Source organism: Mustela nivalis (genome assembly GCF_964662115.1).
Source record: "Mustela nivalis genome assembly, chromosome: 3".
In the NCBI taxonomy this organism is placed as follows: domain Eukaryota; kingdom Metazoa; phylum Chordata; class Mammalia; order Carnivora; family Mustelidae; genus Mustela; species Mustela nivalis.
This window is the reverse complement of record NC_139022.1, coordinates 147,095,655-147,109,154: the sequence shown is the minus strand read 5'-3', so window position 1 is coordinate 147,109,154 and position 13,500 is coordinate 147,095,655. Positions and strand designations below refer to the sequence as shown.

Below are 13,500 nucleotides of genomic sequence, written 5' to 3'. Positions count from 1 at the left end.
TGTCCCCACTTTATAGATGGAGAAACAGATACGTACCATAGTTGGGAAGTTGAGTACCAGGTTGGGCATAAGTAAGAAGGATTAGATGGCAATTAGTTCTAGTCTCGGGATCCTGTTCTTGGGCAGGTCCACTGTGAGGAGCTCTACCTCAGGGCACTAGAAGGCAGGATTTCTCCAGTATTTGCAGGATCAAAATTAAGTTCTCTGGAAAGACCATCCCCAAGATGTCCCTGACTTCTCCCCCAACTCAGCACACCCCAGTTCAGCCCACTCCCGACAGACAGATCAGAGCTCTTTACCTGCCCAAGCTATGTCTCACCTTGGCCTTGGTGCAGCAGCTCCCGTGGTCCCAGCTGCTTTTCCCTTTCTCTCCATTGTCTGTTCATCCCAAGTTCAGCACCTGTCTTAAGGAGTCCCCCTCCCCCAGGAAGCTGGTAAGAGCCACCCATGGCTTGGCCACTCCTTCCACCCAGAAGACTGTGAGCTCGCTGAGGGCAGGGGCTCTAGCTGATCTCTTATGGCACCGGCACTTAAAAGCTTCTATATTAAATATATTGGAGTTTTCATTAACTACTTATTGTTAAAACCCTGTGTTTGTTTCTCCCACACTGCTCTGCACGTACAGACGAAAGGACAGCTTTGACGCTAATTAAAATTGGCAACTTAGCATGATCCCTCTGTTTGCTAAGAAGACACTTTTTTTTAATCGTGTTTGCTTTTGCATACAGCACCCTCGTGGGGCTGGCGCAAATTTGCAATGTTCCCTTGAGGACAGCATTTGTTCCTTTTATGTCTTGACTCATCACATACTGTGGAGAGTGTTAACTGAGGAGGACTTTTTGCTTTATGAAAATGTTACCAAATGCTGATATCATAAAGAGAAAATCACCAGATGTCTGTCTGCAAGGAAAGCAAAATCCTGGTTTGTGAGGAGTTAGGGGTGGCCAGGGCTCTCCAGGCATTTCCGGGCCGAGGTTTGGCTCTGCACGCTCCCTTGGGGCCTCATAATTGACCCCCACATTCCATCTCAGTCATCATTCTGGAGAAATTTGTCAGCTTTGCTGCTGATCTGTGCCTGGAAAATGGTGTCCATTAAGTGTTCCCAGTTTTAAGCTGAAAATTGAGACACACTTGCTGGATAATTTTGACTAAAATAACACGTATGATTGTATGGCTTCCCGTGATTGACTTAATTTTACTCTTCCTTTGAGCTACCAGATGTTTCTCAAGGTGTATACAGTTGTCCATGAAACAGGTCATTTGCAGTTAGAAATTATGTAAACTTGCCAAACCTCAACTGAGAAAAATGTTTTAGTGCCTAACCTAAGGCAGAGGGTCATAAAACAAAGTGTTCTCTGGTTTGTAGCAAGGAATTGGAGGAGGACAAGTTCTAGATGATGGTAGTAATAAAGACTTAGGCTCTCAAGGCATCTAGTCAAGTAGCCTTGAGGGGATTTCCATAAAATGCAATTTTCCTTCTGAGCACATTAAAATCAATGTGTAATACATTAGCTACTCTAGGTAAATGTGTATTCTGTTTGCTTTTTGTCATAATTCTTTATTGCATTTGGCAGCAAATGAGCTTCTAATATTGAAACAGAGAATAAAAAGAAATACTTCTCAGAACTCGTATTTGTACAGAATTTAAAATATGAACTCAACGAAACCCCCAAAGCCTAACTTCATTTGGAAAAATGCCCTCACTAATATGCCCAGACCGAAAGGCCTTCAAAGGTTAGAATTGTGCGGAGTTTAATGAGAGACTCTTAACTTCACCTGTTCGGTTCTATTATCATGAACACCACCAGCCCTGAGAGCAGCTTCCTACTGGTAGCTGGTGGGAGGGGCTAGTGAAAAGGGCCACTGAAAAGTGGATCTGGGCAGGTGGGCAGGACTCACCTGCCTCTGAAATTAAGAACAGGAATTTCAGCTTCCTGCCTAGAGCACCTTTGTTTTGTTCCGCCCTATTTTTATAATCGGAGAAAGATGTCTTAGCGTTGTTTGTGGATTTCTACCAAGGGCCAGAAGCATCAGCAGTTTCCCTGCTTTCAGGTGAGGCTCCGAGTTCATCGTGAGCCTGGACCACAGCACGCCTCTAAGGAGGTGTAGAATCCTAGAAAAATCCCCTCTCCACCAAGCCTAGATAACTGTTGCATACTCTCGTATCAAAACAACCCGGTTCAACAGTTCAATGACAACTACACTAATCCTTTACCGTTCTTCTCATTTTAATGCCACATAATAGTAGTATCCATAGACTTATAACTGCTTTTAGAATCGATGACTCATTGCCCATCTCACGTCACAAAGCTCTGTGTCCGTGCTAACTTTTCAGTTCCCCTCATCCCTTCCCCATTCCCGGGATTGCTCACATGTTTATTTCCAAGAATAAACTTGTTTGACCAAACAGTTTTTAATACGGTTTTGGAAAAAAAAAAAAAATTATGTCCCTTTCCATTTTCATTAGCAAGACTCAAGCTTGGACTTGAATGTTCTAGGAAGGCATTTTTGCGTTGTTCCTGACCACATCTAGCCAAGAGACCAGAGGTGACTAAACCTGGGTTTCCATGTGTTCTGATATTTATGAGTTCTTTTTAGAGGGTAGGTGTGATTTTAATTTTAAAAAGAAAGACGGAAAACAAGGACGAGAAGTATTGTGAGGTTGGGCCAGGTCACATTTTGTCACTGAAAAGTAAAATTGTAATGGGGTCACATCAGACCATTTTCAGAGGGGTGACTAATGGTTTTCTTCTCTCTCTGTTCCAGCCACACCAGCGATCCTTGGCAGAGCATCCCAGAGTCTGCAAAGGGTTAATCCAGGCCCAGGGACAAGTAAGAATTTCAGTCCTTTTTCTATCAGCAGTGATCTTTCCCATGCTTTACTGTAATTCAGCCTGCTATCCTCTCTTTGCTGCGTTTGAGATTTGGTACCCAGATGCAGGACTGATGGAAATTGCACAAATAAGTAAAATATATATATATTTTTTTAAAGGATGTCATTTTCAGCCTCACTGCGAGGCTGCTGCTTTATTTCTCTGATTTGCTTATCCTTAGAAGTTAAGTAAAACCAAATTAATGAGAAGGAAAAAAAGAGTAAATAACATTGTGTGTGTTGACGATAGTTTACTGACTTTAAGAACTTACCTCCTTTCATAAATCGGGTATTATATCGTTATTATGGTTGTGAGATATTTCTATACCTCGTGATGACACTGACAGTTCAAGTTGTCAGTCATGTCATCTTATGCTCCAAAACTCTGCCTTCAAATGAGCTATCTTTTCTCTTTAAAACGCCATTGCATATCTTCCTCGTGGCCTCTGACAATCTCCTCTGCATCCCCAAGACTGGACTCAGACATCAGCTCTGTGGGGAAGCTTCTCTAAATTATCTAACACCAAAGACTTGTTCTGCCTCCTTGTTCCCATGAAACTTTGTCCGTTGCTGCACGATAGATGTACCTCTACAGGACTTGAGCATATATGGTAGTACCGTGTGCAGAACTCAAGGAGCTGTGTGGGCTGCATGAACGAAGTGATTACGTTGAGCTTGAAGACAAGACCCACTTTTTATGCTTCTTCTGAATTCCTCACACGACCTAAAGCAAATCCTCATCCGTTGCAGGTGCCTTTAATTAAATTCCAGGGAAGGATTTTCTCATCATTTGACATATGCCCCAGAGTCCTCATGAACGGTAAAGGAAGGGAAGACCATGTACCTAACTGACCGTACGCCATTGCTGTTCCATTGGCTGTTCCGGAGTCATGAAACCATAATTTGGATTTTAGGACATAACTGGAGAGTAAATTTCAAAATGAGATGTAAATCCTTGTAGATGACTCAGAGGGAGGGTTAGTGCTGTTTTTTGCAAGTGGCATCCACTTATTTGTCATGGCAGGCCACAAACTCTTTACAACCCTCTGTTTTAGAAGCCTCGGACATGTTCATCTGCTCCGTAATTAATGTGAGGGGTTATAAAAAAAAAGGTGTCTTTTTGGTCATGTTTGGGTAATTCCAGCTGTATATTTCAAAGTCTTCATGCAGCAGACGGTGTGACTTATTGCTATTTCCTGCAAGGGAATGAGACAGAATCAGCTAAAAATGTTTTCCTATGAATAGGATTGTTGAATCACTATATTGTGTACCTGGAACTAACATAACACCGTGCACTGACTATACTAGAATTGAAGTTAAAAACTTACAAAGGGAGAATGTTCTACTGACGGTGCACATTGCATCCCACATTTGTCTGTCCTTCACGCACAAACATAGCACACTGCCCTTCCCTTTCCCCCAAAGGGGGTACAGTTTTTTCCATCTTATTTGTGAAGTCACGGGGAAAGGAACCTAAGCATGGGCCCTTGTTGTGGTACAGCCTCTGGGTATGAAGAAACCCCTGCTACGTTGCTTGACATATGTTGACTTTCTGTCTTTGGGGTAAGCAAGAATCCTAGTTATCCTTCATCTGTGACGTATCACGTAAATCCTGACCTGCCCACACAAAAAGGAATACTGTCGTAGCTTCCCCTGATCAAAAGTTAGCTCCCCTCCATCCCAAGACTGACTGCATAAAGTTACCCCTGTCGGTGGATGTGTCTGTCAGCGCTCACTTCCCACACAGCACAGGCTGGGACGCACGGCCACCTTTGTCATCTGAGCACCTCATTGAGATGTGACAGACCCTGGTGCTCACGTCACCTCACCTTGTACACTCACTGTTTGACAAGCATTTGCCTCTCTGCTGCACACCCAGCACCAGCTCTGTGGTCTGGGGAAGAAGGGAATGCGAAAGATGGTGTCCTGACGTCAGGGAGCGCCTGTTCTCACTCAGGAGATACTTTTACTCAAGAAGCTAGTGTTCAACATGAAATGTCCTATCATTATGCAGTTACAAGTCATACGTTTCCTCTCTGCACTTTTCTGAATTCTCAGATTCAAAGCAAAACCCCCACGGAGGGGGGAAAAAAAAATTACAACCCTCTCAGAAAAAGTTCTACCCAGAACTGAGCTAACATAAATAAATGCCGCCCACCTCTGCTGGCCCCCTTGACTTTATTCTTGGGCTACTGCAGTAACCCCTTCATCGCTGTCTCCCTGCCTCTCCTGCCCCCACTCATCTCTCCTTTCTTGTATGCCAGTGACAATTTTAAGAGCCCAACATATCACTCTGCTCTAAACAACCCAAATTTCAAACCGCAAACCTGTCCCCAAATACTGAAATCCAACATCCTTCACCCCAGCGGATGAGTCTACACTACTTAGTACTCTCCTGGGACTTTGCTCATGTCAGCCCATCTTCCAGAACAATCCTCCTGCCACCTCACCCCTCATTCTGGAACTATAAACCCTGCCCATACTTTAAAGCTCATCAGGGACACTCTGACCCTTGGCCTGAGACAGTGTCTCCCTTCTCCATACTTGTCTTCAAGAGAGATCGTGCTAGTTTGCACCACTTTTAAGAAATAGATAAGAGGCTGCTCGGCAGTAGAGTTATTGCATATTTCTCTCATCTCCCCCATCTGGATTGCGAACAAGCTGTATCTTATTCATAGCTGTGTAACTCGTAGCACCTAAAATGGTACCTTAAACACTGTAAGGAATAAATGATATTGCAACTAAGTTAATTAAATGGAAGCAGCCTGAACAGCTCCCTGGTTACCATCCTTCCCCACACTTGGCAAGTCCCAAAGACACCCCTTGTGGAGCCTCTCGGCTGGCTGGAGCCGTCAGAGAGAAGCAGATCTCCCCACCTGTGTTAATGACACATTCGTCACCCCCACATGTTCTGGCACGGAAAGGACTCATGGGACTCAAATGGTTTCTGCTCCAAGGACAGCTTCCTTACAGGCAAAGGCTGTAGTATGGCAACCATAGACGAGGGGTTTGCACTGATCAGAGTCTGACCCAAGTATGTGCTTCTTTGTCCCCTCCCTGCTCAGTCACACAGGCTGCACTTTGTCTTCAGATTTGGAACCACTGCCTGTGTGCCTGCCTAACACCTCTGTACCAGGAAGCCCACAGTCCCCTCCCGATGGGTTTCCTGTTGTGAGCCGGTAATAGAAGCACATTCTAGCTGTGTGGACGGCAGGAACCGTCAACCCCTAAGTTCCTACGTCTTTAGGTGTAGATCCTAAACCTAATTCTGTTGCTGAACAGCATTGACAGACAGACATCCTGCACATCTTTCTGAACATTTTTGCTTTCCCTCTCATGTTTAAGTCATTCCTTTTCACTGAATTTACTACATCTTCTCTGAAAGTGTAAATTTTGTGATCAGTGGCATTTTCTCTTTAAATTAAAAAGAGTATCCAACTGGAAAAAATATGGACGTCTCACTGACTGGCACTTGGAGCATAAATTAGTCCAAGGTTTTATGAAAACAGGCATTCTGAACACACACATCAATGACTGAGGTCAGAGTTAAGTTTTGAAAGCATCCCAGAAGACTAGCCTCTTAGATGCGCACAGCACAAGAATTGCTTCAAGTCTGAGAAGTTCACAAACAGCTTCCTTCCTAACTATGAGGTACTTTTCAGTAAAAACCTGAGGATGAGACAGAAATTGGGGATAGAAGTCGTCATCTCTGCAGGTCCTTGTCTTCTGTTCTTAGCTGAACTTCCGTCCTCGTCTGCTCATTTCTCATTCTTACCTCCTGTTTTTCCCTATTCCCAGCCATCCTGCTCCCTGCTCCCATATTCCTTCTTCCTGCCTACATGTGATACAGTGGTTCTTCTGCCCCATCGCCTTCAGGAGCCCCCCGCCCTGGCTTTCTAGGATATGAATAAACTCCTCTCCCTGACATTCAAGAAGGTCCATGACATGGATCCTCCGTGCTTTTCTAGCCTTAACTCTCTTGTATACTGTGGACACCCATGTCTGTGTCCCTGCTTCATCATATCCTTTCCCATGGACCTCTTCGCCAGAAATTCCTTCCTCTTTCCCCTGAGTCAGGACATCCTTCATGGATATTTAAAGCATCCCATATTTAAAGCATCTCATCAGAGGATGAGTACTTTCATTCTGGAATCTCTGTAGGCCTTTCTCGCTTTTTCTTAAGGAGAAACACAGGACTTGAAAAAAACTCACTCTGATAACAAGACAGACCATTGTAGTCCCAGATCTCCGCATACTTCCTGAATGAACTTCCCTAAGTTTTATAAGCTGTCTGTACCTTGGTTCTGTTTTGTTTTGTGTGTTTATCTCTAAAGTAGAGATGCTGGGCACCTGGGTGGTTCAGTCGGTTAAATGTCTGCCTTGCAGCCACTCTGGAAAACAGCATGGAGGTTCCTCAAAATGTTGAAAATAGAACTGCCCTCTGACCCAGCAATTGCACTATTGGGTATTTACCCTAAAGATACAAACGTAGTGATCCAAAGGGGCACATGCACCCGAATGTTTATAGCAGCAATGTCCACAATAGCCAAACTATGGAAAGAACCTAGATGTCCATCAACAGATGAATGGATCAAGAAGATGTGGTATATATACACAATGGAATACTATGCAGCCATCAAAAGAAATGAAATCTTGCCATTTGCAACAACATGGATGGAACTAGAGCGTATCGTGCTTAGTGAAATAAGTCAAGCAGAGAAAGACAACTATCATATGATCTCCCTGATATGAGGAAGTGGTGATGCAACATGGGGGCTTAAGTGGGTAGGAGAAGAATCAATGAAACAAGATGGGATTGGGAGGGAGACAAACCATAAGTGACTCTTAATCTCACAAAACAAACTAAGGGTTGCTGGGGGGAGGGGGTTTGGGAGAAGGGGGTGGGATTATGGACATGGGAAGGGTATGTGCTTTGGTGAGTGCTGTGAAGTGTGTAAACCTGGTGATTCACAGACCTGTACCCCTGGGGATAAAAATATATGTTTATAAAAAATAAAAAATTTAAAAAAAAAATGTCTGCCTTGGGCTGAGGTCATGATCCCAGGGTCCCGGGAACGAGTCCTGTAGTGGGCTCCCTGCTCAGCGGAAAGTCTGCTGCTCCCTCTGCCTCTGCCTGCCTCTCCCGCATTTGCTTTCTCTCTCTCTGTCAAATAAATAAATAAAATCTTTATAAAATAAAAAAAAATTTTTTTTGTAATAAAATAAGGATGCTAGTAGTACCTACCTCACAGTTGTTGTGAGAATTACAAGTGTTGATGTATTTAAAAGAGTTTGAATAGCACCTGGCCATGATGTGTGTTGTATTCTCTCATGGCCCTTAGTTTATTCCAACAAGTATTAGGATTGACCTGGATGAAATGTCCTGCACTCAACTTGGGCCTTAATCTTCGGTCATTTGTTTCAATCTTATGAGTTCTTTGGTACGCTTTCTAGGCCCTTAGAATAGACTGTTCTCTCGTCAGGGGGAGGGCCTGCCTCTTACACATCCTTGTAGCCAACAGTACCTGGGATGTACCCGGCACACACCAAGTGTTTAATGAATAGTTGTTGGGTTTTCTATGCACACACCCAAAAGTTAAAAATAAATAAATAACAGGTTTCCCTCAATATCTTAATTACTCTTTGGCTAGCACAGAGCACCTCCATGTCCTTCAGCAGGCATTGAGGAAGAGAGAGGGCTAAAGCTGTACAGGGGGAGAAATTTCTCTTCTCCGTTCCTATAAACACATACCGTCTTTCCCAGAAAGCCTTCCACAGAACCTTAACTTCAGGTCACAGGCCCTGGGGTCACAGGCCCTGGGGTCACAGTCTAGTCTTGGGATCTGCTGCAGGACCTCTCTGTGCCGTCACTGTGCGTCCTTTGGGCACGTCACCTGCCGAGGGGCTAAGGGCCTGGCTCCTGCCTGGGACCCACCACTGTCCCCGTCTCAGCTTTGAGGGTCCGTCTTCATCGAGGGCTTGCTAGCAGACGATGTAGCCATAATGAACACCCCGCCAAGAGAGTGTGTCTCCACAGGGCCGCATCTTAGTGCAGCTTTTCTCTGTAACCAAGAATGTGAGCTCTGGACGTGCTCTGGAGAGTGGTTCAGACATGGAAGCCGATGCTGAATTCTTGACAGGCTACTGTTTATAAATAATTCAGTAAACGATGCAGTAAGTAAACACAGATTATTATGATCCCTTTTAAGGAAACCGTGTTTATGTTGGCGCTCTCTCGCACCCAGACTAGTGGTGGGCCTTCCTGACTAATCTCCAGATACTGCGAAGCATCCTGCTATTTTGCCCCTTCCTTGCTTCTCTGAAGTAGGAGGAAGACGGGTAGAATGATGCACTTTACACAAGAAGCAATGGAGGTACAAGGAAAACAGCTTTCCTAAGCATTGTAACCGACCAACGTGAGAGTGAAAAAGATACTGTCAGAGCACTACTTTGTACCTGTCTCTAAAGAAGCAAAAGAAAGCGTAGATAATGGTGTATTATGGATAATTCAAATAACAAGTGTTCAATTACCACAAAATGTAGCCCTGGCAGGATTTTTTCTAGCCTGAAATACCCAGATAGTGTCTGCTATTAGTTTTCAGGTCTTAGTGTCCTGTCATTATTATTATTATTATCCTCATACACAGTCAGTCCTGTGTTTACGTGTAATTGTCGGGAGACGAGGATTCTTTGTAAGATAAATATTTAGGCCTTAACTCTTTTATCCTCCTTCAACTCCAGGCAATTTGCTCAGCCCTAATCAGTGTCAGTGGTAAGGAGATATTCACCACTGAATTTCCAAGAGACCTATTCACTGTGCATTAGGCTGAGGCTGGCGTTCGTGAACTCTCTGCGGTGGGGACTAAGCCCACAGTTCAAAGCCAGCCTCCCCAAGCACCTGCAGCTCCTGGCTGGTTGTAGACACATGTCAGGGTCTTTCATGTCTTTTGGAATCCAAACAGTAACAAAATATTTAGAAATCTGTGGGCATAGACCTCTCAAAGCCTTGATCTTAGAAGTAATTTTTTTTTTTTAAAGTCTTAGAAAGATGATGAAACATCTTCCTCAGAGTTCTCCTGGGCCTCTGTGTGCTCCATATACCCAGTTTCTAGTTTTGTTTCTCCTCCAAAGCATAACACACATTTTTCAAGGATGAAATCCAAGATCAATGTTCTTTTACCCTGGGCGACCTTGGTGGGTGGGGACTGCTTTGTAGAGTCTAGAACGTGAAAGCCTCCCAACAACGCTGGTTGTGACCTTTGAGTCCCTCTAGCCTGCAACTTTCTGACTCACTGCTGGCTGTTTGAAAACCAGCCCTGTAACCATGGCTCCCAAGGGAACTCTGGCTTCTGCACACGGGAGTCTGTCTAGGGAAAGAACCCCAGAACTGGGCCCACGCTAGCTCCTGTTTTGATAAATGACTTTTTCAGACAATGTACTCATGTACGCTGAGAAAAAAACTGGGATTCGTTATGTCGGTGGACACTGACCTTAATACAGATTAATCTATATACTATAAAAGCAGATGATACATCACATTTATAAAGATTTATGGAATTCAAGCACAGGGGCCATGGAATAGTAGTTTAGGTAAGATCATGCTTCATGGTAGATATATGCAGTATGAAATAATATATATCTAAACCAAAAGTAACTCAAGAGGTGATTTTTTTTTAAAGATTTTATTTGTTTGAGAGCGAGAGAGAAAACAGCAGGGGAAGGGGCATAGAAAGGAGTAGACTCTCCCCACTCCCCAGCAGGGAGCCCAATGCAGAGCTCCATCCCAGGACTCCAGGATCATGAGCTGAGCTGAAAGTAGATGTTGACTCCACTAAGCCACCCAGGCGCCCCTCAAGAGGTGATTCATTACTCAATCAAAAACTTATCACTTAGAAAAGAAGTTATGCGACTTTCCAATAATTTTTGATTTATAAGGAACTGATTTGCATGTCATTTGGCTTCTGTGATGCGAAATAAGCTATTTTCTTTTGAGGTCAACCGTTATTTAAACGAGGGGTTGGCAAACTATGGTCCTCAGACTAGATGCTTGTCTTTGTAAATAAACATGCCTGTTTGTTTCGGATTGTCTGTGGCTGCTCTGGGGATCACCTAGTCACCATGTTTGTATTGCTTCTTATCTTTTAATGTCCTATCAGAAATTACTTCCTTGTCGGTAACTGACCTTAATGGGAACACAAAATGCAAATTTGCTTCACTGTCGGTTCTGAAACGCACTGTATTGTAGAGTAAGATTAACAGTCTCTGCTTGTCCACACGGACTCGTGCATTTATGACAACCATGATGGCGACGGGTAGTGGTGGCCATACTCGCACTGGTGTGCCATCAAAGGAACACTGAGTGTCTGTAGATGATCGGTGCTGGGTGGAGCAGGCCATCATTTGCAGCCCAGCATCTGCCTGCATCATCATTTTCACCTAATATTTATCTGAGGGAGAGTTACAGTCTGTAGATTACATGGTTCTGGTGTGAGGACAGACCTGACTTTGCAGATTTGTAAATCTGTAAACTGCTGCCACTGAATTCATGCTGGAGAATAAAGACAGAAGAGTCTCCCGTTAGGAGATGGTGGAACGTGAGAGACTCATAAACCTGGAATCTCCCTGTATCACCATAGATGTTGGGATACAGGTGCATTGCTTTCGCGAGGCCTCAAACTGTTCTCAAGTCGCAACTGTGTGTTTACGGCTGCAGGTTAACTTCTGATTTTCCGTGTATTACAGAAAAGCAGCTGTGAATGCTTCTTTATTTTCTCTCACCATTTCTAAATAAATAGAATTGTTAACTGCAAATTTGGATTAATGTGAAAGCAAATATTTGCAGGAGAGCCCATCTGTACTCTGTTGGCAGCACAGAGGGCTTCGCGCACCTGTCGCCGCAAAGCTCCCGCAAGGCAAACCCCAAAGCAATGGAGAAACACCTGGAAATCATCCTTTCTGTGACTGAAGCTTGTCTTTTTCTGAATTCTAAAAGCTTTTGAAGTTGTGCATCTTTGGCATTAAACCCAGATGCCTTGTGTACACCTGGTGTCTTCCCTTCTCGATTGTGTCTTTTGACAGCAAGGAGATAGTCTTCTTGTCTTTATATACTCTGCCCCTTTCTTCACAATTTAAATAGGACTTTGCACAAAATGGGAGCTCAATATTTGAGCTCAGTGCTTATCATATGATGTTCTAGGAATTCCTTAAGAGCAAATGCAGAAAGGAAGTGGAGGCAGAGGTGTTCGCATAGATTTCATGATAGGAGTTTGTCTTCCCGCGACCCCAGCCCTGCCCAGCACCCGCCTGCGCACACGTGCGCACGCACGCACACACACACACAGACACACACACACACACAGGTGCGAAACATAATTATTTCCTCAAACCCGAGAGCAGTAGATGCATTTCCTCTTAATGCCACTTTTCTTTCACCTGGGGAAGAGCAGACAAGAAGATCCTACGAAAGTCTTGGAGGTGTTTGTTCCTACCAGACAGTCTTACAGATTCTATCTGGTTTCAGTTGGTGTCACAGGCTGTGTGATGAGGACTGTGGAGTTTGGGGAGCTGGGGACCATGAGCTGTCTTCCACAGACGCATCCAGCATCCTGCCAATATGCCACAAGCTCCAGCTTGGCCATCTCTGAATGGAGAGGTCGGCACCGGTCTCGGGGGGTCATTGTGAGGAGCAGATAGGTACATAGAATTCCTGACACAGCGTCGGTGTGGAATGAATGTTCGCTGTTTGATGGTTTTGCTGCTGCTGCTGCTATAGCTTCTGTTACTGCTCCTGAAAGAGTACCAGCAGCCTGGGGCCCCAGAAGTACCCCAGCTACCTCCTCACCCCCTCACCAATGCGCATCTCCAGTTTTACTCCATCTGTATTTTCTGGGGGGATAGGAAGGAGGCTGGATCTAGGATAGTATATGTCACGTTGGAGGAGTATATATTTTAAGAAAATACAGTTCTCACAGACTCCAGAGAATGTACAGCCCAGTTTGTGAAAACTGGATTTAACAAATTTTAATGTTTGGGATATGTCTTTTCCTTGCCCTTGAGAGGCAGGAAAGCAGGGAGCATTGAAGGGAAGGCGCGAAGGGCTTGCCGAACTCCAGACACCAGAGGACAAGATATGAGCTCTGGGCAGGGAAGACAGACCTGGAGAAGAGAGCAGGAGGGCAGCCTGGAGCCCGGCCTACTTGTTTCAGAGGCAAGACTGGGTAAAATGTCTGGCACCCAGTAGAATGTTCCCTTTCCTTCCTCTTTTTCCAGGAAGACTATCCTCAAGTATAGAAAAAAGGAGACTCTGTTACAGATCAGTAAAATGGGTACCCTGACAGCAAACTTTTCCTGCTCTTCCAAAGAGCATCTTTTTTTTTTTTTAGATATTTTTTTTATTTATTTATTTGACAGAAACAGATCACAAGTAGGCAGAGAGGCAGGCAGAGAGAGGGAAGCAGGCTCCCTGCTGAGAAGAGAGCCTGATGCGGGGCTTGATCCCAGGACCCTGAGATCATGACCTGAGCCGAAGGCAGAGGCTTTAACCCACTGAGCCACCCAGGCGGCCCCCAAAGAGCATCTTTACCTCCTACTAGACTATACTCAGTCCTGAGGAACATTTACCGTCTAGA

The 13,500-nt window shown here is 44.5% G+C and overlaps 1 protein-coding gene across 1 annotated transcript in view; it reads left to right on the top strand.

Annotated features, from left to right (window-relative positions):
- The window catches only part of GHR (growth hormone receptor), a gene marked incomplete at its 3' end in the record, with an annotated part of 239,119 nt that overhangs the window by 179,099 nt on the left and 46,520 nt on the right, over positions 1–13,500 (top strand). The window contains exon 3 of the mRNA XM_082723382.1: positions 2,767–2,832. Within this exon, the coding sequence (XP_082579508.1) occupies positions 2,767–2,832 (66 nt within the window). The remainder of the gene's footprint in view (positions 1–2,766; positions 2,833–13,500) is intronic.